General features: G+C 36.2%; 1 protein-coding gene across 3 annotated transcripts in view; it reads left to right on the forward strand.

Annotated features, from left to right (window-relative positions):
* insc (INSC spindle orientation adaptor protein) overlaps window positions 1-16,135 on the forward strand; it is a 57,565-nt gene extending 41,430 nt beyond the window's left edge. For all 3 annotated transcript variants that reach the window (XM_087797918.1, XM_087797919.1, XM_087797916.1), the window contains exons 7-13: window positions 786-911; window positions 4,362-4,533; window positions 5,246-5,424; window positions 11,174-11,240; window positions 11,413-11,568; window positions 13,315-13,391; window positions 15,675-16,135. In XM_087797918.1, the coding sequence (XP_087654044.1) occupies window positions 786-911; window positions 4,362-4,533; window positions 5,246-5,424; window positions 11,174-11,240; window positions 11,413-11,568; window positions 13,315-13,391; window positions 15,675-15,803 (906 nt within the window). In that variant the 3' untranslated portion in view covers window positions 15,804-16,135. The remainder of the gene's footprint in view (window positions 1-785; window positions 912-4,361; window positions 4,534-5,245; window positions 5,425-11,173; window positions 11,241-11,412; window positions 11,569-13,314; window positions 13,392-15,674) is intronic.
* The last annotated feature ends 10,337 nt before the right edge of the window (window positions 16,136-26,472 follow it).

Consider the following 26,472-nt stretch of genomic DNA (forward strand, 5'->3'; position numbering starts at 1 on the left):
AATCACACGTGAAATATGTATATTCTGGAGGCTTTTACCAGCTTCGTGGATCATCTGTTGGCAGACGCGTGAGGCGGCGACGGACGAACTCATCCTCAGTCGTTCCAGGTCTTTTGTTCAGTCCAACCTGTCGCCTGACGACACGTCCGTTCCTCGTGGTGCAGAGTTTCCTCCACTTCATGGTGATCATATGTTTGAATCGTCAGGTTTATTTAAAACAACAAAAAACAATGGAGAGAAAAGTCAAGAACACCAAGTTAAATTTGATGATATTATTTTTTATCCTTTTTTTACTGATATTTTTCCAAATATTTTCTCTTATTTACTTGTTTAAATCTTGTTGAGAAGAATTAAAAACTTAAACATCAACTACTGATCAACTCTGGTGTCATGTAGTAAATGTTCTTCTCTCCAAGACACAGTAAGTCCCTCATCATGACCATGTTTTCAACTTATTACTTTATAAAGTTGCTCTGAAATCTGGGCGAACGAGAGGTTATGAGAGTGTAGTCCATTATGACGTAATAATGGCTTCACTCCTCCTCCAGCCAGTTGTCATCGCGCCCCCGCTTTGTTTATACAACGAGTCCCATGGAGGTGGAGACCATTGATGACGCGTGGTGACAAACTTCAATGCTAGAACCAAACACAGCAGAATGGGTGTGATTATGGTCGACAAGATTTCATCTCCAGAAAGTGTTTTCAGTGGGCGGAGCTTAAGGTCATTTTCTTGTCTCACACGACAACACATGAGTTGTAAACCAGTGAAACACTTGTGTGTGCAGGAGGGCGCTGTGGTGGCGCTGTTCAAGATCTGCAGGCAGGATCGATTCAAGGATCTCTATGCTCACGCTCTGAGGACCGTGGCCTCCATCTGCTGCGTGGAAGAAGGAATCAACCAACTGGACAAGGTGCGACAATAATACACAACTTTGTAGTTCCATCTCGTTGATTATACATTTGACTGAAATTGGAGCTTCATGAAACAGTGTCATATGTTGAGAGGTCAGTAGGTGGCGCCATCAGTTTAAAAAAGATGGGAGGTTACAATAGAATAAAAATAGATTATAGATCAGAGAGTGACATCTAGTGGACATTGAAAATAATGACACTGTTTCATGAAGCGTCGTCGACACATCACTTTCGTTGTTTTTTGCCTAAATTTCTCACACTCTCACACTCTATAATAATATTAATAAAATAACTTTATCGATCCCTCAGGAGGTCTCCTTCGGGAAATTGTTTAAGACTCTAAATCTGGACTCTAAATGACTGTTTTGAGTTTACTTTTCATTGTTATAGATAGAATTATGTTTTTTTTTTATTATTTAACATTATCTTAAAGTAGCACTTAATATTTAAGGTCGTACAGTGTCAACTTAATGACAAAAATAAAACAAATAAATGATTTGAAGTCAGTTCAATGCAGAGTCTCGTGGTTCATCGTTGATCCTCACAAAACTAAAACATAGTTGATCGATTTAGTATTCTGTATTTTTATACAAGTATTCTGTATTTTTATACAAGTATTCTGCCTTTTTATTCAATTATTCTGTCTTTTTATACATAAACATATAAGTATTCTGTATTGGTTCAATTCATCGCGAGCGTCGAACCAAAGCGAAGCGACTTTGAACACACGCTTGTTTTTAATAAGATTTCCTGTCACCTGAGAGAACGAAAGCTACACTTGGACTCAATAAAAAACACAGCATGAAAACAATAAACAAAAAAACACAATAAATAAACCAAACAGAACATCTGAAGGTTCAGCTGTGAAAACGCACACTCTTGTTTGTACACACAACAACAACAACAACGTGTTCACAGAAGTAAGATGTTGTCGACAAACGTTGTCGGACATCAGGACTCGACCGAGTGTGACGCGTCTCTGAAGAACCTGCAGCTTCACGAGGAGACGCTCGTTCTCCGGGGAGCGTCAGTCGAGCCGAGCGACTGCTCAGGCTTGAGAAACACAACTGTCTGGAGCCGCAACAAATCAACACACTTTTTCATTGGACGACACAACTTTGATCCCCAAACTCTTGTTATGTAACGATGATGAGCAGCGAGGAAGAAAGGTTGGAAGTTATAATAATAATCAAGTATTCATTATTATTATCATCATAATATAGCAAACTATTCTCGGTAAAGTTAATATTAAAAAACTTTACGTTTATATGATGATTTTTTGTTCATAGTCTTAAATAAAATACGATTTAAATTGATTTATTTTATTTTATTTATTTATTTTATGTTCCTTCAGCAAGTACCAGTCTAGAGGTCAAAGGCCTTTTTTCTTTTTTTTTTTAATGTATGTATTCTACCATTACTAGACTCTAAATATGACAATAAGTTCTATAAATAAACACGTACTGCTGGTCAGATAAATTGAAATTCAGCAATTTGAAAAAAATATAAAATATATATATAAATATAGATATTTAAATGTTTTTTATCTGTTCATCCCCCCCTTTTTCATTTAATTACAGTAATATTAAATAGACCGTACGAACATTAAAGTACTTTAAAGTCAAATAACTCATTATTTACTTAATTTAGTTTTAAAGTTTTTTTTTTTACATTTTATTTTAGGGTTATTTTCAACATTCCTTTGTTCTTGACGGCCCCTCAATAGAATATATAATGAGGCCCCTGAGGAAATGTGTGTGTGTGTGTGTGTGTGTGTGTGTGTGTGTGTGTGTGTGTGTGCGCGTGTGTGTGCGTGTGTGTTGAGGATGTTTCAAAAGTTGTGTTTCCGTCATCACTGCTGCCTCTCATCACTTTCTCCACATCAGTCTCCAGGAAGAGCTGAGGTGTCAGGTGTGATTTTATTGAGCGCCAGTAAAACCAGGAGGCATTAAAATTGAGATTCTGCTGCTCATGACGATAAATCTGCGGGATAATTATCATCGTGGAACATTTCCAGAAGCTTTTATCACACTTTGACTTTACACTTATTTAGACTTGACTCGTGTAGAAACTGAGCAACACTGCCCTCTAGTGTTCATCTCTAACAAATCACCGAAAATGTTTTTCTTTTTGTTTGTGAGACGATTTTACGAACAGAGGAAGAAGTAAATCGTTTTCATCAAGTTATTAAATGGTTGAATTCTATATTTCAAATGTTGAAATTTAGTTTTGTTAATAATTTTTTCAAGTTTTTTAAGCATTGAATTTAATAAAATGAATCATTGATTGTATTTATTTTTTACACAATAGAAGTTCACATTCTAATTCCAATGAATAAAAAACAAAAATGTTTACATTTAATTTAAACGGTTGTAAATGAAAAAAATATAGAATTTAGAATGTCTCTTTGTGTAAAATAATAATTTTGACAATATTTTGTTTTTATTTAATTATTTAAAAAAAACAAAGAACTCAATGATTATTTTAAAAAAAAGTTGAACCTTTTTATATGGAAATGATTTTATTAAATTATTCAATAAATCAAATCCAGTCTTTTAATATAGAAATGATTAAATTTGATTATCAAACACATGTAAATGCTTGAAAAACAGTTAAATAAAAGAAAATGGCAATGTAAAATTCAATGATTTAATATTCTGATGACGCTGAAATACTTCCAGTGTTGTGATCAATTGTTTACAAATTAATATTAAAAAATGAATAAATTGATGTTATAATTAAAAGTTGTGAGTCGTGATGGATTTACATTTTTTTTTTTTAATCTAGAAATCAGGACGTTTCTTCCACCACCGACCAGTTAAATGTCAACATTGAGTATTCTGGACATGCAAAAAAAGAACTATAAAGACACATTTTGTTAAAATATTAAAGGACAAATGACAGAAATCAAACAGGAATTTAAAAATCAAAACAATATATAGATATTTTCAAGAACTATAAAAACTACTGTTATTTCTAACAAAATAAATATTTCATCTTAAAGGCCAAACCTGTGGTTTTTAAAACAGTGTTTCTGGCTCCCTCTATTGTTGGAATAGCGTGTCTGCAATGTTGTAAATTCTCTATTGTAACTTTTTGTTTCTACTTTTGTTCACATATCAAGTTTGAGATCATAGTTTAGTGAGTGTATTGTTTGATGGTAACTTCAAAGTGAGGAAGTAAAGGTGGTTGAGAAATGTCCAAGTCAGAGACAAGTATTTTCATTCCTGACTCTGCACAGTCGCCTCCATATAAAAGCGTCCGGCAGACGAAGACGTTAAATAACTGCCGGTGTCGTGAAGGCTTTACGAGCCGAGCGGTCGGCCTGACCTGGCACTCCCCTCACGCGAGAGCCAGATCCAACCTGTAGCTGCAGCGATGTGTGATTTGTTGACTTGTCAGCAGCAACAGCTTCATTGATCCAGAGATGACGGACGTGTGTCTCGCAGGTGGACGGGATCCTGTGTCTGGCCGACATCCTGACCGACGACAGCAGCGTGGAGGCGGCCCGGGCGGAGGCGGCGGCCGTCGTGGCGCAGATCACGTCTCCTCACCACACGTCCACCCAACACCTCGCCAGCTTCCTGGAGAGCATGCATGACATCGTGACCGCGCTCATCAGTGGGTTCACATCCCTTTACATCACCTTGTTTTATTGACATCAAAACTCTGAGACGGAATTTCGGGATTAGTACGAGGAGCATTTTTATCTAACTATTTTTATTTTTTTATTTTTAATATCACTTTTAATATTTTTATTTATGTATTTATTTTCATTATTTTGCTTTAAAGTGATAGTGTAGTAGTATTGTCGAGTACTTGACTCTGGTGTTGCAGAATTTACAGACCACATCACTCTTGAAGAAGCCGTAACGGCTTTCATTTGTTTTCAAACCTGCTGGACTCACTGTATCCTCTCGTCCACAGTCATCATTCTTCCTTTAGCTGCAGAGGACCTAACGACTGCTGCCATCTAGAGGCAGGATGTTTAATTGCAACACAAAAATGAACTAATGCCGTAAATATTTATATGTTAAGCGTAACTAAAATAAATCAAATTATTATTTTATTTCTTACAAAATTCGTTGAAATATAACCTGAAACAAATGATTATAGAAGTAAAATATAATAAGAAAGTGATGAAATAATTAATAATAATAAAACCATAAATAATAGCAATAGTTTTGTATCCTCTTGTCCTCAGTCATCGTCTGGATCTCATATTATTCTTCTTTAAGCTCCGAAGGCCTTTTAGAGGCCGGAAGTTTATTTGAAACACAAAAATGAACAATGTGAATATTTGGATGTTTCATCTGATCCTATGTTTGTGCAGAGTTGTGTGAGAGCGCCTCCTGTGGCGAGGTCTTCCTCTTGGCTTCTGCTGCTCTGGCCAACATCACCTTCTTCGACAGCATGGCCTGTGAGATCCTGCTGCAGCTCAACGCCGTCCACATCCTCATGCAGGCCTGTCGCGACCGGCAGAGAGTCGACACCCCGTACTCCAAAGACCAGGTACAATCTTAACTCACACATCAGTGACTGACAGATACAAACATCAGTGACGGACAGATACAAACATCAGTGACTGACAGATACAAACATCAGTGACTGACAGATACAAACATCAGTGACGGACAGATACAAACATCAGTGACTGACAGATACAAACATCATGACTGACAGATACAAACATCAGTGACTGACAGATACAAACATCAGTGACTGACAGATACAAACATCATGACTGACAGATACAAACATCAGTGACTGACAGATACAAACATCAGTGACTGACAGATACAAACATCAGTGACTGACAGATACAAACATCATGACTGACAGATACAAACATCAGTGACGGACAGATACAAACATCAGTGACTGACAGATACAAACATCATGACTGACAGATACAAACATCATGACTGACAGATACAAACATCATGACTGACAGATACAAACATCAGTGACTGACAGATACAAACATCATGACTGACAGATACAAACATCAGTGACTGACAGATACAAACATCAGTGACTGACAGATACAAACATCATGACTGACAGATACAAACATCAGTGACTGACAGATACAAACATCAGTGACTGACAGATACAAACATCATGACTGACAGATACAAACATCATGACTGTTAGATACAAACATCAGTGACTGACAGATACAAACATCATGACTGACAGATACAAACATCATGACTGACAGATACAAACATCATGACTGACAGATACAAACATCAGTGACTGACAGATACAAACATCAGTGACTGACAGATACAAACATCATGACTGACAGATAAAAAAATAATGACTGACAGATACAAACATCAGTGACTGACAGATACAAACATCATGACTGACAGATACAAACATCATGACTGACAGATACAAACATCATGACTGACAGATAAAAAAATAATGACTGACAGATACAAACATCATGACTGACAGATACAAACATCAGTGACTGACAGATACAAACATCAGTGACTGACAGATACAAACATCATGACTGACAGATACAAACATCATGACTGACAGATACAAACATCAGTGACTGACAGATACAAACATCAGTGACTGACAGATACAAACATCATGACTGACAGATACAAACATCAGTGACTGACAGATACAAACATCAGTGACTGTTAGATACAAACATCATGACTGACAGACACAAACATCATGACTGACAGATACAAACATCATGACTGACATATGACAGACACAAACATCATGACTGACAGATACAGATACAAACATCATGACTGACAGATACAAACATCATGACTGACAGATACAAACATCAGTGACTGACAGATACAAACATCAGTGACTGACAGATACAAACATCAGTGACTGACAGATACAAACATCATGACTGACAGATACAAACATCAGTGACTGTTAGATACAAACATCAGTGACTGACAGATACAAACATCAGTGACTGACAGATACAAACATCATGACTGACAGATACAAACATCAGTGACTGACAGATACAAACATCAGTGACTGACAGATACAAACATCAGTGACTGACAGATACAAACATCATGACTGACAGATACAAACATCATGACTGACAGATACAAACATCATGACTGACAGATACAAACATCATGACTGACAGATACAAACATCAGTGACTGACAGATACAAACATCAGTGACTGACAGATACAAACATCAGTGACTGACAGATACAAACATCATGACTGACAGATACAAACATCAGTGACTGACAGATACAAACATCATGACTGACAGATACAAACATCAGTGACTGACAGATACAAACATCATGACTGACAGATACAAACATCAGTGACTGACAGATACAAACATCAGTGTTTGACAGATACAAACATCATGACTGACAGATACAAACATCATGACTGACAGATACAAACATCATGACTGACAGATACAAACATCATGACTGACAGATACAAACATCAGTGACTGACAGATACAAACATCATGACTGACAGATACAAACATCATGACTGACAGATACAAACATCAGTGACTGACAGATACAAACATCATGACTGACAGATACAAACATCATGACTGACAGATACAAACATCATGACTGACAGATACAAACATCATGACTGACAGATACAAACATCAGTGACTGACAGATACAAACATCAGTGACTGACAGATACAAACATCAGTGACTGACAGATACAAACATCATGACTGACAGATACAAACATCATGACTGACAGATACAAACATCATGACTGACAGATACAAACATCATGACTGACAGATACAAACATCAGTGACTGACAGATACAAACATCATGACTGACAGATACAAACATCATGACTGACAGATACAAACATCATGACTGACAGATACAAACATCAGTGACTGACAGATACAAACATCATGACTGACAGATACAAACATCATGACTGACAGATACAAACATCAGTGACTGACAGATACAAACATCATGACTGACAGATACAAACATCATGACTGACAGATACAAACATCAGTGACTGACAGATACAAACATCAGTGACTGACAGATACAAACATCATTGACTGACAGATACAAACATCATGACTGACAGATAAAAAAATAATGACTGACAGATACAAAAACATCAGTGACTGACAGATACAAACATCATGACTGACAGATACAAACATCATGACTGACAGATACAAACATCATGACTGACAGATAAAAAAATAATGACTGACAGATACAAACATCATGACTGACAGATACAAACATCAGTGACTGACAGATACAAACATCAGTGACTGACAGATACAAACATCATGACTGACAGATACAAACATCATGACTGACAGATACAAACATCAGTGACTGACAGATACAAACATCAGTGACTGACAGATACAAACATCATGACTGACAGATACAAACATCAGTGACTGACAGATACAAACATCAGTGACTGTTAGATACAAACATCATGACTGACAGACACAAACATCATGACTGACAGATACAAACATCATGACTGACATATGACAGACACAAACATCATGACTGACAGATACAGATACAAACATCATGACTGACAGATACAAACATCATGACTGACAGATACAAACATCAGTGACTGACAGATACAAACATCAGTGACTGACAGATACAAACATCAGTGACTGACAGATACAAACATCATGACTGACAGATACAAACATCAGTGACTGTTAGATACAAACATCAGTGACTGACAGATACAAACATCAGTGACTGACAGATACAAACATCATGACTGACAGATACAAACATCAGTGACTGTTAGATACAAACATCAGTGACTGACAGATACAAACATCAGTGACTGACAGATACAAACATCATGACTGACAGATACAAACATCAGTGACTGACAGATACAAACATCAGTGACTGACAGATACAAACATCAGTGACTGACAGATACAAACATCAGTGACTGACAGATACAAACATCATGACTGACAGATACAAACATCATGACTGACAGATACAAACATCATGACTGACAGATACAAACATCATGACTGACAGATACAAACATCATGACTGACAGATACAAACATCAGTGACTGACAGATACAAACATCAGTGACTGACAGATACAAACATCAGTGACTGACAGATACAAACATCATGACTGACAGATACAAACATCAGTGACTGACAGATACAAACATCATGACTGACAGATACAAACATCAGTGACTGACAGATACAAACATCATGACTGACAGATACAAACATCAGTGACTGACAGATACAAACATCAGTGTTTGACAGATACAAACATCATGACTGACAGATACAAACATCATGACTGACAGATACAAACATCATGACTGACAGATACAAACATCATGACTGACAGATACAAACATCATGACTGACAGATACAAACATCATGACTGACAGATACAAACATCAGTGTTTGACAGATACAAACATCATGACTGACAGATACAAACATCAGTGACTGACAGATACAAACATCATGACTGACAGATACAAACATCATGACTGACAGATACAAACATCAGTGATTGACAGATACAAACATCATGACTGACAGATACAAACATCAGTGACTGACAGATACAAACATCATGACTGACAGATACAAACATCATGACTGACAGATACAAACATCAGTGACTGACAGATACAAACATCAGTGACTGACAGATACAAACATCAGTGACTGACAGATACAAACATCATGACTGACAGATACAAACATCATGACTGACAGATACAAACATCATGACTGACAGATACAAACATCATGACTGACAGATACAAACATCAGTGACTGACAGATACAAACATCATGACTGACAGATACAAACATCATGACTGACAGATACAAACATCATGACTGACAGATACAAACATCAGTGACTGACAGATACAAACATCATGACTGACAGATACAAACATCATGACTGACAGATACAAACATCAGTGACTGACAGATACAAACATCATGACTGACAGATACAAACATCATGACTGACAGATACAAACATCAGTGACTGACAGATACAAACATCATGACTGACAGATACAAACATCAGTGACTGACAGATACAAACATCATGACTGACAGATACAAACATCATGACTGACAGATACAAACATCAGTGACTGACAGATACAAACATCAGTGACTGACAGATACAAACATCATGACTGACAGATACAAACATCATGACTGACAGATACAAACATCATGACTGTCAGATACAAACATCATGACTGACAGATACAAACATCAGTGACTGACAGATACAAACATCATGACTGACAGATACAAACATCATGACTGACAGATACAAACATCAGTGACTGACAGATACAAACATCAGTGACTGACAGATACAAACATCAGTGACTGACAGATACAAACATCAGTGACTGACAGATACAAACATCAGTGACTGACAGATACAAACATCATGACTGACAGATACAAACATCATGACTGACAGATACAAACATCATGACTGACAGATACAAACATCATGACTGACAGACAATTTCAAAACTTTATTAGACTTAAAAAAAAAGTCTAATAATGACAAATCCATGATAAACTAATTTATACTTCATAAAGTATTCAATTATTTCCCTAAATCATGAAAATAATTTTCTTTTTTACTCCATTTTATACTTTCAATGTAGTTTTTCAATTCACTAACATTTTGTTATATTTTGAATATAGCTTTTTTAATTTAGATTTGTGAAAATGATAGTTTGTGAGGATGAAGAAAATATTCATAAAATAATTCGTATTTTTTTCATTTATCCAGGTGTTGATTATACGATTATATCTCTTTTAATTTCAACTTTATTATACCTTTTTTTTTTTTTTTAATGAATATTCCTTTTTTATTTTTATTTTTATTTTTATTTGGAGAAAAAAAAAGTTGAATAAGTTGAAGTAGAAAATTAGCATTTAATGTAGATATTTAAATATTAGTGGTTATTAAAGTTGTATTTTACATCAACCTACAGTAGTTTATTCATTTTGTTTTATTTATTTATATTAAATTCATATATTTATATTTATATCTACAAAACCACAAGCGTTTTTTTCCTTTTTGGCGGATTTTGAACAGATTTTTTGGGTCTGTTCTATAATATTATGATATTATTATGATGCGACAAATGAATAAAAAGTCAAAACCTGCTAAAACATCTTAATTGATGCAGGTGGTGACGATCCTGGCGAACCTCTCTGTGCTGGAACAGTGTTCAAGTGAAGTCCTGCAGGAACAAGGTAATGTTTTAAAAGAACTTTAAACTTCAAATCACGAAAATAGACATGTCACTGTAGTACATGGAAGATCCGCGCGGTGGCAGCAGCGTGTCGTCTCTGAAGGAAACGTCCACGAGCTTGTAAAAGAAGAGTCAACATGACGTCATACATGAACATGATGACGTGTGTCCAGGGGTGGAACGTCTGCTGCTGCTGCTCGGAGAGAAACCCTCGTCCGTCAGTCCGTCAGAGGGCGCGGCCTGTGAGCGGGTCCAGCAGAAGTCCGCGGTCACTCTGGCCCGCCTGAGTCGAGACCCGGAAGTGGCCAAGACAGCCATTCAGCTGAAAGGTGAAGGAACTCCCATGATGCACTGCAACAAACTTTAAAAAACCCCAATGTTTGTTCATTTAAAGATGTTTCTGACAGAAGTTTGATTATTGATACACGGTTGATGGAAAATACTTAATACTTAATATATTTATATTTATATTTACTATTTTTATCTTTAGCTTCTGATGAAATACAGTAACTTTTCAAGGCCAACAACATTTGGAAATAATGTAATAATTTATTTTTACCTTAAAAATCTGATGTTTTACATGTTAAAATATGTTTATTAACTTATTTTTATATTTTACAATTTGATTGACATTTAAAAATATGTTTTTATTTTTTATTTTGCCAAACAACATAGTGAAAATATAACACATCAATTTGTTACACACAACTTAAATCCATCAATCCATCCATCATTTTATCCGACCATCCATCATCCATCCATCCATCCATCCATCCATCCATCTATCTATCCGTCCATCTATCCATCCATTCATAAACCCATCCGTCCGTCCTTCCATTCGTCCATCCATCCATCCATCCATCCTTCTGTCGATCCATCCATCGATTTATCTATCTATCCATCCATCAATCCTTTTATCCATCCATCAATTTATCAGTCTGTCCATCCGTCAGTCCGTCAGTCCGTCCGTCCATCCATACATCCATCCATCCATCCAACAAGAAGTGATTAATTCATGAACAAAAGTTCAAGAACATTTGCTACTTTAAATAAATGAAACTGTTTCATGAAGCTTCACCAACACTATAATTCAGATAAAGATGAATTAATGTAAGTTACACTTTCTAAGCCGCTTTCTTTCTTCCGTTCATTGATTAGATCTTATTTCATATTGATATTTGTTGTTACGTCATCTTGTCATAACTCAAGGCGCTGACATTTTTGTTAATCCTCCACATAAATATTGTAAAACAAAAATGTAAAAATGTCCTCATAATGAAAAAGAAAACCTGTAATGCACGAGCACGTACATTCCCTCGAGCATCAGAGTCGTATGTAAAGACATGAATCATGGATCTGATGTAGATTCACGTGTTTAATATTCCATCAGAGAAGATCAGAGAAATACTGCACGTCCAGAGAGTTAAAGCACGACATGTATTATTTACTCCAGTGTGGATGTATCAGTGTCATCAGAGTATATTCATTTAATGTTTCAAATAATTAAATTCAATTGTATTTGTATATTAAAAGTTAGAATCTTACATTAATAAATTAAATTAATTATTAATATTTTTTTACACATAGAGTTTGATAATCTTATTCCAATACTTTAAAAAATAATGCTTTAAATTATGTTTTTTCTTTATTTATAGTTTTTTATTTCAATTATGAAAACGTTGAAACGTTGAAATGTTGAAATGTTGAAATGTTGAATAGCGACTCAAGACATAACCAACAGTAACAACCGACCAAAAGTACCGATCGAACCTTTGATCACATCTTTATGTATTCTTCTTTATTCAGATCATTTTTATTATCTTATTTTGTTGTTCTTTTATGTTATTTATGATTATTTTCGAATAACATGAAATTTAAAACTTGTTGTTTTTGTATAAAAACTTTTTTTTTGTATAAAATCATCATCATGACTTTTGATTTTAAAAGAAAAAAATAAGTAAAAAATCTACACTAAAAAACAAAAAAACTAATGTGAAGATGAATGAGTTTGTCTTGATAAAAAACTCAGCCAATAATATGTTATATCTGTATTTTATATCCATGTTTATTTCCAGCCATTCCTCGCCTCATCGAACTGTGTCGCTCTGCAACTGAGAGGAACAACAGCGACTCTGTGTTGGTGGCGTGTCTGGTGAGTATAAATGTTGGTGGCGTGTCTGGTGTGTAAACATGTTGGTGGCGTGTCTGTTGAGTAAACATGTTGGTGGCGTGTCTGTTGAGTAAACATGTTGGTGGCGTGTCTGTTGAGTAAACATGTTGGTGGCGTGTCTGTTGAGTAAACATGTTGGTGGCGTGTCTGGTTTGTAAACATGTTGGTGGCATGTATGGTGAGTAAACATATGTGTGGCGTGTCTGGTGAGGGTATAAATGTTGGTGGCGTGTCTGGTTAGTAAACATGTTGGTGACATGTATGGTGAGTAAACATATGTGTGGCGTGTCTGTTGAGTAAACATGTTGGTGGCGTGTCTGTTGAGTAAACATGTTGGTGGCGTGTCTGGTGAGTAAACATGTTGGTGGCGTGTCTGTTGAGTAAACATGTTGGTGGCATGTCTGGTTAGTAAACATGTTGGTGGCATGTATGGTGAGTAAACATATGTGTGGCGTGTCTGGTGAGTAAACGTGTTGGTGGCGTGTCTGGTGAGAGTATAAATGTTGGTGGCGTGTCTGTTGAGTAAACATGTGTGTTGCGTGTCTGGTGTGTAAACGTGTTGATGGCGTGTCTGGTGTGTAAACATGTTGGTGGCGTGTCTGGTGGTAAGTAAACATGTTGGTGGCGTGTCTGACTGATACGTCGTCACATGATCAGCTTTTGTACGACATCCCGGGGCAACATTGAACATCTATATGTTGATATAAGCGTGTCAAATATGTACATATCATGAATAATCTTATTCTGATCACACTCATCAAGGCCGGGGTCGCAGGGGCCTGAGGATTGAGGTCTGCAGCTCATGCACAGGCTGAGCTTTAATTGGAACTAAAACGCCGACAGACGTCGTCAGTCAAATCATGTGATTCCATTTCATCGTGTTAGCCGAAGGATAAGAAGTGATTTGTTCTGATCCAGACTCTGATCATTTGTTACAGATCATGAAGGAAAATCCTCTCTGACATAAAAACTTGATTTAAAAACATGTTCGTTAATAATGTTCTCTTTATCGACTGTCACTTGTGTAGAAGCAGGTTTAAGTAAAAAATACTATTGATCGATAGATTTACTTTATTATTTATTAATTAAATTGATTATTATTATTGAACATCTTCATCTGTAGGTTGATTTATACAAATAAATGTTTTAATAGTGTTCTACTTATCTTCTTTAAATGTCTATATAGAATAATGTTTAAAGTTAAAACATATACAAATAGGTTTAAAATATAAATGATGAATAAATGATGAATTGAACAACTGTAACTTGTTTTTTTTAAATTATATATTAATCAATGCAGCATTTATCTATTTTTTATGATATCAAATATCTTAAAATGTATTTAAAAGAAAAAATATAGAGAGAATTTTTCTTTTTCCATGTGTCTTGAATTTTTGTTGTCCTTATAAACAATTAAATATTTAGGGCGTTTTCATGTTATTATTATTGTATGTATGCTTTTAATGTAAAATGTACATTTTTTACTAAAACCCCCAAAATAATCATTTTAAAAACCAAAATAATGTTGTTTACAATAACACGTTTCTCTTTCAATATTAAAATAATATGAGGGAAAAAAGATAAATCAACAGACAGAGATAAACAAGATAAAAAATATATATATATGAAAACACTTGCTTAGAGTAAGACAAGATAAGAAATTCTTTCAATTGTCCACTGTGAGGAAACTTTTGTGTGTGTGTGTGAGACATGAACTGTATGTGTGTGTTGGTGTGTGACATGAAATGTTTGTGTTACATTAACTTGTTGTGTGTGTGTGTTGCATTAACTCTGTGTGTGTGTTAAATGACGTGTGTGTGAGAGACATGAACTGTGTGTGTGTGTGTGTTGGTGTGTGTGAGACATGAACTGTGTGTCTTACATGAACTCGTCATGCGTGTGTGTGAGACAATAACTGTGTGTGTGTGTGTGTGTGTGTGTGTGTGTGTGTGTGTGTGTGTGTGTGTGTGTGTTACATGACGTGTGTGTGACATAAACTGTGTGTGTGTGTTACATGAACTCGGTGTGTGTGTGCGTGTGAGAGAAACATGAACTGTGTGTGTGTGTGTAACATTAACTCGATGTGCGTGTGTGTCTGTGTTCCATCAACACGTTGTGTGTCTTACATACAAGTGTGTGTGTTTGTGTACAGGCGGTGTAGCGGAGACTGTTTGTGTGTATTACATGACCCGTGTGTGTGTGTAGAGGCAGCATGGCGGAGACTGTGTGTGTGTTTGATGACCCCTGTGTGTGTGTGTGTTGCAGGCAGCGTTGCGCAGACTGGCAGCAGGGAGTCCTGACAGCATCGACGCAAAGGACCAGCAGCAGCTGATCAAACCTCGGCTGGTGGATTCTTTCCTGCTGTGCTCCAATATGGAGGAGAGCTTCGTATGACGAGCGCCATCACGCAGGGAAGCTAATGTGCGGATCATGAACCGCTTCATGGCGGCGAGGCGGGTAACGAGCGCTTTCAGAGACGTCCTCTCCGTCTCGGGCTTGTTACGAGGATCGATGGAAACTTCACGCTGACACCCATGAGCTCGTTTCATCTCCGACGCTCTCACTTTTCTCTTGTGTCTTGTAAATAATATCCTGCTCTCAACACATTTGACGTTATCTCTTCATCAAAGACACAGAATGTAAACCATTCAAATTTTAAAACCAAAAACAACATATTTATTGACAAGAGTCTTTTTATTTAAAGAGCTTTTTATTGCTTTTTATTCTTTTTCTTTGTTTGTAAAATGTTCCTTTTGTTACATTTCAAAGATATGAGACAATGCATGAAATAAAAGAAATGATCAAAACATGTCAGAATATCTCGGTTTTTAACATCAACGGTGATTTATTAGCTTCGACCTGATGACTAGTGATGTTTCCTCGAAGCTTCATGAAACAGTGTCATATCTTCAGAGGTCAGTAGTTGGCGCCATCATTTAAAAATGATGTTTTAATAGAATAATAATAGATTATAGAGCAGAGAGTGACATCTAATTGACTCTGAAAATAATGAAAACTTTCATGAAGCTTCCTGAAACAGTGTAATATCTTTAAGGGTCAGTAGGTGGCGCCATCAGTTTAAAAGAGATCTGATGTTTTATGAAGCGTAAACGTAACCAATTATTTTGTGTTTAAATCTTTGTTGAATAATTGTTTCTCTTGCTGTCTGTGACCTCGGTAGACCAACAATATAATAAACATATAATTAACATGTATTTAATAATTGATCATTTTATATAAACATAGAGTCAAAGTCTAAACAAGAACATACTTTTACATTTGGTCAGAGAATACAAATTATTACGGGGACAAAAATATATAATAGAAAATAAATCCCTTTTATGTTCGGAATTATTTATGTTAAAATGATTTTTTTGGGTCTTTTTTTTATCTTTCTCTTCTGTCAAACAAACAATCAAACAAAATATCATAAATAAATAAAAACACAAATATTATAACGTTAGTTGATGAAGCTTCCACTAGATGTCGTTCTCTGCTCTTTAATCTATGACTTTGAACATTATGTTCAAAACAATTCTCCTTCGACAACGTAGGATTTAAATAAATAGTAACGTAAAGAAAGTTCTGATCTTGTTCTTCAGTGAAGGCTTCAAAGGTCTCGACCTCAATGATTCAAATTATACATTTCAAAAAGTTACATATATTAGAAAAGAAAACTTTTCAACAGCGTTCCCTCCGTCATTGATCCTTTATTTAGTAACTTTTGTTTTATTTGCTTAATAATTCAGGGACCGTCAGACATTTTTCTCATTTTTGGTTTGTTCAGAAATTAAAAATCTTTTAAATCAGGACTTCTTCTTACTGTCAAAAACATTTGAAATCATGCAAATGAAATTTTTCTCCTAAGATCTGAGAGACTGGAGAACGAACAGTCGTGGACCTGATGGAAAATTCAATCTCTTTAATAACATTTATTAACATTTATTTCACATTTCAGGTGATGTCGTGTCTCAGTTTGTCAGATGAAAGTTGATCTTCTTGAAAAAGCTTCGCTTCTGGTTTTAATTCATCGTCTTTCAATGACTCTGTGACCAAAAATATTGTAGGAAAACTTCAGGAAAGTGATGAAGGAACACGCGATGCTTCATATTGTCGTCCCTCTGATGACAACAATCTTTTTTTCTTCCTCTCCTCCGAGAGACAATCCCGGCTCCGGCTTCATCTGACGCTTCTCCTCCAGCTCCGGGCAGATGCTGGTCTCGATACACTCGAGACAATCGAGTGTCTTTGTGAGGTCCGGCCGACACCAGGGACCCTCTTTGTGATGACGATCCTTTGTTGAGGCTCAATAAAATATGCATAAGAACAGAAAATAACTAGAAGAGCGAAAGTGCAAAAAGAACGCCTTGATATTGTTTCACTTTGACCAAGAGCATCGAAGGATTCTGTCTCTGTTCCACCGTCTTGACCTTGACCAGGTTATTAGACGTCAAGGGTCAAGCAGAATATTACAAAGTGAACTAAAAGATCTAAAACATTTTTTATGACAAACTGGTTCAAACCTTTTTCTTCACAGGTGTATACAGTGCCTTGCGAAAGTATTCGGCCCCCTTGAACCTTTCAACATTTCGCCACATTTCAGGCTTCAAACATAAAGATATAAAATTTTTAATTTTTTGTCATGAATCAACAACAAGTGGGACACAATCGTGAAGTGGAACGAAATTTATTGGATAATTTAAACTTTTTTAACAAATAAAAAACTGAAAAGTGGGGCGTGCAATATTATTCTACAAAATAATACTTTGTAGCGCCACCTTTTGCTGCAATTACAGCTGCAAGTCGCTTGGGGTATGTCTCTATCAGTTTTGCACATCGAGAGACTGGAATTCTTGCCCATTCTTCCTTGCAAAACAGCTCGAGCTCAGGGAGGTTGGATGGAGAGCGTTTGTGAACAGCAGTCTTCAGCTCTTTCCACAGATTCTCGATTGGATTCAGGTCTGGACTTTGACTTGGCCATTCTAACACCTGGATACGTCTATTTGTGAACCATTCCATTGTAGATTTGGCTTTATGTTTTGGATCATTGTCCTGTTGGAAGATAAATCTCCGTCCCAGTCTCAGGTCTTTTGCAGACTCCAACAGGTTTTCTTCCAGAATGGTCCTGTATTTGGCTCCATCCATCTTCCCATCAATTTTAGCCATCTTCCCTGTCCCTGCTGAAGAAAAGCAGGCCCAAACCATGATGCTGCCACCACCATGTTTGACAGTGGGGATGGTGTGTTCAGGGTGATGAGCTGTGTTGCTTTTACGCCAAACATATCGTTTTGCATTGTGGCCAAAAAGTTCGATTTTGTTTCATCTGACCAGAGCACCTTCTTCCACATGTTTGGTGTGTCTCCCAGGTGGCTTGTGGCAAACTTTAAACAAGACTTTTTATGGATATCTTTGAGAAATGGCTTTCTTCTTGCCACTCTTCCATAAAGGCCCGATTTGTGCAGTGCACGACTGATTGTTGTCCTATGGACAGACTCTCCCACCTCAGCTGTAGTTATCTGCAGTTCATCCAGAGTGATCATGGGCCTCTTGGCTGCATCTCTGATCAGTCTTCTCCTTGTTTGAGATGAAAGTTTGGAGGGACGGCCGGGTCTTGGTAGATTTGCAGTGGTCTGATACTCCTTCCATTTCAATATAATTGCTTGCACAGTGCTCCTTGAGATGTTTAAAGCTTGGGAAATCTTTTTGTATCCAAATCCGGCTTTAAACTTCTCCACAACAGTATCTCGGACCTGCCTGGTGTGTTCCTTTGTCTTCATGGTTCTCTCTGCGCTTTAAACAGAACCCTGAGACTATCAAAGAGCAGGTGCATTTATACGGAGACTTGATTACACACAGGTGCATTCTATTTATCATCATCAGTCATTTAGGACAACATTGGATCATTCAAAGATCCTCACTGAACTTCTGGAGTGAGTTTGCTGCACTGAAAGTAAAGGGGCCGAATAATATTGCACGCCCCACTTTTCAGTTTTTTATTTGTTAAAAAAGTTTAAATTATCCAATATATTTCGTTCCACTTCACGATTGTGTCCCACTTGTTGTTGATTCATGACAAAAAAATAAAATTTTATATCTTTATGTTTGAAGCCTGAAATGTGGCGAAATGTTGAAAGGTTCAAGGGGGCCGAATACTTTCGCAAGGCACTGTATCAAGCAGGGATCACATGATTGCTGCACAGGTGTGTATAGGCTCCAAATGTTCACTTCGATCGCACAGTACAACAAGATGTCATCGACGTAGACGTTCATTCTGTGGGAATCGTAGATTAAGGTTTGAGGTTTTAAGGAGGAAGCGACTTCAGGAATTTCCGTCAAAGCTGTGAGTTCTCCACCGTTAGCCTTTTGACTCAATATGAATTAGATTTTCGATTCGTAATCGATTCATCAACTGTTTCAAATCGACTTTATTTTAAACAGTTTTACTTCATGCATGCTCTGCCCTCTACAGCACTGGTGTCAAACTGGTCCAGAGAAGGGCCGAGACGGTGCAGGTTTTTGTTACAAACAGAACACACAAGTTAACAAATCAGGTGTGAACTTAAACAAGCAGCCTGTCAATCAACTGAACACCTGATTGGTTCAACTGAATACTGTATTGCTGTGTCTCAAATCTAATACATCTCTTAGTATACTAGAAGTTAGTATGCATCAGGATAGTGTACGTACTAACTAGTACACAAATTCTCCACAGATAGTATGTCTCAAATCAAACACTGCTGCTACGCCGTTCCGGAAAAAGACACAACAGTTTCTTCTTCTACTACTATTTAATGATGATTTCAACCAGCTGTAGGAACATTATCAACACCTGCTGGCAGCATGTTTTGTAAGTTTGGATCAAGAAATATGAGAAAAAATATGAGAAACAAAATATTAGCGAGATATTTACAACGGTATCAGCGATGAAGACGTGTCATCCTCCTACTGCTGCTGAAAATGCACCTATAAGTATATGCATATATATATATGACGTAAATTCCGTTTACAATGTAAACATCACTAAGATGGCGGCTGTTTAGGGTGGATAGTGTCCATCGATCCATACTCAGTTTTCTGATACGAGCGTCATTTTAAAGTATGTTTTTTATTTTTATTTTTATTTAAACAAGGAAATGTTCCATTGTGATTTAAAAACGTATTTTTCAAGGGAGTCGTGGCCACGAGGCAGCAAAAGATACAACTACAAGAGACAACTATGAACAAAATAAAATCCTTTATATTATAAGAAACAGTTACAATTCATAGAAGTCGTCTCAAGTTCTTTCATTCTGGACTTAAACGTACTTGTTGTCCTGATGGTCCGAGAAAAATCATCTAAAGCTCAGTGTAAACCATGTCAATCAGGTTCTGTCTCGGGATGTAAGTTAGTAATTAACAATTAACACTTAAATATTCAGCGTTTATTCATTTGTGCAATTAAACCTCCCGCCACTAGTTGGCAACATTTTTCATTTCCTCAGTGTCAAAGTAACGATAAAACTGGTGAAATGGCAGCGATGAGGTAAAAAAAAACGTCCAAGAGTCCAGCAGCTTTTAAATGATGTTGGGACTCATTTTAAAAAACAAAGTTTAAAGTTAAAGAATAAAACACTGACAGATCCTGGATAATACATGTTGATCCAAGTTGTTAATGCACTTCATTGTTAATAAGTTTACATTGTTTTTCATATTTTGAGAAGAACTTTTCTTACACACACTTTCACATTAGAGTATGAGGTATTAGTATTAGGGACACTGAAATATATATATATATATATATATATATATATATATATTCAATTTAATTTGCTTGCACTGATCCATCTTTGGATTTGTTCTTTCAGTAAAATCCAATATCTCTCAGGATCTTCCTAAGAACAACAACACACTGTTGTGGGTCAGAAGGTCACAGAGAAGTGACCCTTGAAACCTGATTCAAGTGCATATTTACCAACACTCGTAGTGAACGAAGGAACACATTTGTGACTCTTTGGAAACACTGGAGTCTTGCACAACAACATTCCTGAACGTCGGGACGTTCACACCCGCGGCACCTGAATCGAAAGAAGCTTCACTAATGAAATATTTACATTTCATTAAATGATCCTTTTTCTCGTCACCGACTCCTGCAGCTCAAACCATCTCCATCATCGTCGTTTGACTCTTGAAAAATGCTTCTTTACTGTGACTTTTCTTCTTTTCTGGCTCTTTTACTTTCATTCCTTTCCCCCCTTTTCTCTCACTACACATAAAAGTAAATCACTTCTTGTATGGAAAGAATCATTTGAGTTGTTCACACACGACGATTTACTTGAGCGAGACGAGTAATTGGAAAAAAAAAAAAAAAAGTTAAAAAATGCATCCTTTTTTTTTTTTAATTGAGACATATTTTTGCACAAAGAAGGAAAAAACCTTGATGAGCTTCTCCTGCAACATGAGTCATTGTCGAAGGACGCGCCTGTGAGACGTGGAGGTTGAGGTTCGTCTGAAGGAGGACGCCAAGTGTGAATCTGCGATAAAGTGCAAGGAGGTTGTTCGGACACGTTTTTTTTTAATGTAAACCGCTTTTTCTTTTCATAAATAAATAAAAATGAATGGGTTCATGGGCCTCTCGTCTGAGAGTCTGAACTGAAATATTGTCGTTAATATTTGGAGCCAAATCAACAGATTTAAACCCTGAACGATGTTTAGATTTAAGGCAAAAGAATAAAATATATATGCAGTATATATACTGTATATATATGTGTGTGTGTGTGTGTGTTTGTGTTTGTGTTTGTGTGTGTAGAACAAGTGTCCACAGACCCTGCTGCGCAACACTGGTTATGACCTATGTGCCATCACTTTTCCAAAAAAAAGCCAATTAGAGGTTCTATCCTTGTTTACTGATATCACAAGTCCAGTCCCCAGCTGGACCCCATTAGAAGACCCCGGGGGGAGTTTAATTGCTCAGACACACACACTTGGACACGCACTTGGACACACACTTGGACACGCACTTGGACAGGGTAATTAATATCAGACTGTGGTAACTTTAGGACTTAAACAAACAGTGAGTAAAACGTAAACTTCCACAGAAACCGAAGTGGTTGTGTTTGTCTTAACATGGTCAGTCGTGCAAAACCAATAAACATTCTATAATTGTCTTTTTTTTTTCTTCTTCTTCATTAATTTCATTCCACGTGTTTCACTGCATCAAGGAGAAAAATAGATGTTAATTAACAAAGTTAATTATTATGAGTTTGTGTAACTTCAAAAAGAAAAACTGTATAAAGTTTTTGTGTTGTTTATTTTGTTATTATAACAGGGATTCCTTTTAAATGAAGGTGACTCTCTGCTGCCCTCTAGTGTAAAATAACGAGCTGGTTGATGTGTGTCAAGTGTTGGTACGAACGTTTTTTTTGCATAGAAATTAAACACTTTTGACATCTTCGTTCAACATGTTCAACCTGTTTTCGTTGTCCTTGTGAAGGTGAAACATTAAATTTAATTAATATAAAATTATAATTTAAAATATATATATACAGTATATATATATGAAGACACTTTGTATTAAAGCTCATACTTTAAGACACGAGGCCTTGATCAGAAGCTCCGTCTATTCACTGCAGTGATTTATGTGTTTTTCATCAAAGTCAAGTGCAGACAAAAGATGATTAATTTTCAGTAAAAGGAAATTGAACATTTAGGAAGAAGAACTGTGTGTACAGTAGTTCATTGAGCAGCGTCGTGCTCGCGGAACAAGGAATGAATTAATTAAATGTGCTTATTAAAATTTGAGCAGCCACAATCCTGTCGGTATCAAAGGATGTTTTTATTAAGTGCATTTTTTTTTTTTTTTGCCCTTTAGCAATTGTACAGAAAATAAATGGTTTCTCTTCAGAGACGAACAGAATTGCCTTGAAAACATCTCGTATGTAACTATAAACACAATCATATTTTCGCAGCTACTATGATGAGGACTGTCATGAAACAGGTTTGAATTGGTTTGAATTGTTTTCTTTTCAAAATAAATATGTTTAAAATTGTGGTACAAACAGTTATTTCATAAATATTTTGTTGGTCTCGTGTTTCAAGTCTGGTGTTTCCTATTATCTCTTTAAATGGCTGCATCTTATTTAACCAATCGATGTTTCCTTCTTCATAAACAAGTAAACACGACGACATTGAAGTAAAATAAAACATCTTTACTTCTTTTTCTCCATCAAGCCATCAAACTAAATAATCATTTCAAATAATCGTTCTCGCTTCTGTCTGTTCTGAACCTTCCATCTCGTAGAAACACAAACACAAAAGTCCCACAGGACGACGCAGAGACTGTTTCTTCTGGTGGAGACTCGTCCTCTGTCGGAAGATTCTGATATTTCTCATCAAGGAGTCGGAAACATTCATTTACAGTCAGAGCGTAAATATTGTCATCAACATTCTTGAGTGGTTCACACTCACGCTCGCGTCTTTTTTTTTTAAACACATGTCGGTTTGAAAGCAATAATTACAAACGCAAAAGAGCTTCACGTCTTTCAGATCTATGAAAAACTTCTAAACTTCTTCATACTTTAATTATAATACTTATTTTATCAAACGCTTTTATTCTTCAAACAAAAAAAACATCAAAAAAGTATTTTTTTATTCATAAAGGCCTAATATGTTAGACTGACAATATTGTTTTTGTCTCCCCCTAGTTTCACCAAATGTAACTGCAATTCAGTGGCCTCACCCTTCTGCTGTTTTTTTTTCTGTTTGTTAATTACTTTGAAAAATCTCTTAAACATGGTTGAAATAATACATAGAACGAATCAAGACTGGACAAAATTAGACCAATCGTTAAGGAAATGTGAAAGTTAAGTAAGTATTGTTGTTTTAAAATAAGTAGTGAAATGTGTTTTATTTACATCAGTCGTCGTACTGAAGACGTTTTTGACTGATCTTAATTGAAATTTCATAAAAAGCTGCTAAATTACTGTTTCAATAAGTTCAATATTGCTATACAGTAGAATTTTGCTATGTTTTAATTTATATTTGTTCATATTCATTTATTTATTGCTGCTCAGGTTTGTGTATTTATCTATTGTGTACTACAAATTCATAAACTGACTTTAAAAAAAAGTCCCTTTTAAAATGAGATAAATATAGTTATAGATAATTACAGTTCGTATCAATTATATAATGATAAAGTACATTTTGGTCACACATATTTTTTACATTGATTTCCGATGGATTGGTACTTGAAAATGGGTATCATAAAGGTTTTATCCAACACAGTGCAAAACAGGTATTTTTAAACAGAAGGTACTTTCAAAAAGTGCTTAAAAAAACATGATCAATTTGCCAAAAAAATTGGCAAAAAAAATTGAAGATTTAAAAAAAAGAAAGTGGACAAATGTTTGAATTGTTCTCCGTCAGTATAATTTCGGGGGAACGCGAAGTGAGAATTCATAAATATATATTTAAAAATACATGTTTAATGTTTGTAAGTTAGACAAAAATGACATCAACAAAACCTTTAAAAAAGCCAAAAGAATCTGGTCATTAAAGTCAGAATAGTATAGTAACCGTCATATCTATGTCATGTTCTTTATCAACTTTCTTGCTAAGAGGCGATCTAACCACTGCACCACCCTGAATCGTCCAGGCTTTAGGTCCGAAAATAAAATAATAAAAATCAGCAACCATCACTGATTAAATAATTCCAGGTAAAAACCAGTTCCTCTGAGGCCTGGGAAGAGAAAAGCGACAATAGTACCCGGAGTATCTGGAGCTCCGAACAGGGAAGGAGGGTCACACACGAGCTGCTGTTGGGTCGAGCCCCCACGTCAGGGGCACAAATGTAGGATTTTCTCTGCAGATGAAAGTGAATCTGTAATTAACGCACTATAATTACAGGCTTCTTCTCTTTTTTCTTCAAGATGAAATGAAGCTCTGCAGCCAAGGTCAGAGGCCCGAACCCTGCTGATGCATTTTTAATGACGGATCTGAACGGATCGTGGTTAAAAACTCTGTTAGTCCGTGAAATAAATGAGGCAGTTTAACACAAAGTTGCATCTTGAAGCTGCATTATTTATCGTCATCAATACGTCATGAATAAGACATGTCTCTCTCTCTCTCTTTTCAATGTGCTTGTAGACACTAAATCCATGGAAGACATGTTTGTTCTCAGAGTCAAACATGTTTAAATTCATTTATTAGGATTATTGCCATTTAATTATGCATTTATGTTCTACTTATCAAGGTCACAGATGGCTGGAGTCTGTCCCAGCTATATGGGGTGAGAGGCAGGGGACTGAACAAATCATCAGCCTGTCAAGCTGGAAGCGAACCCACAACCTTCTTGCTGTGCAACCAATCATCAAATATAATAAATGAATGAATCAATATATTTGATTAATTAAACAAACTTCTTTAATAGTTCAGATCAATCAAACTCTGTATGTTTTTGGACTGTAGGAGGAAACTGGAGAACCCGGAGTAAACCCACACAAGGACAGAGATAACCTAGAACGTTGGTGCAGTGATTAGAACCTGTTATTATTATTGTAATTATTCCATTATTCATGACTGAACAGTAGTAAGTAACTGAATAAACACTATCGAAAGATGTGATGACCTTGAACTACAGGTTGATTTAGGGCAGAGGTCGACCACCGGCTCAGTTGTGTGAGTCATGTAAGTGAAGTACACACAGAAAGTGCAAATATACAAAACTTGAAATTCATCAAACACAACACTAGACCAATGCTGTGGTGAAAATATAGATTATTTATATAAACCTGTCAAAATTTCAAAGGATGTTCATGCTACAACAATAATGTGTACACACACACACACACACACACACACACACACACACACACACACACACACACACACACACACACACACACACACACACACACACACACACAAAAAAAAATCACCCAATAAAAAATATGGAGTGGGGGGACTGACAAAAAAAAAATCCAGCAGACAGAAGACACACACTTGGACGCACACGTATGTGGATACACACACACATGGACATGTCTGTGTGTATCCACATACATGGATACACACAGACATACACATGTAT

Source organism: Callionymus lyra, chromosome 8 (genome assembly GCF_982586985.1).
Source record: "Callionymus lyra chromosome 8, fCalLyr1.hap1.1, whole genome shotgun sequence".
NCBI classification, from domain to species: Eukaryota; Metazoa; Chordata; class Actinopteri; order Syngnathiformes; family Callionymidae; genus Callionymus; species Callionymus lyra.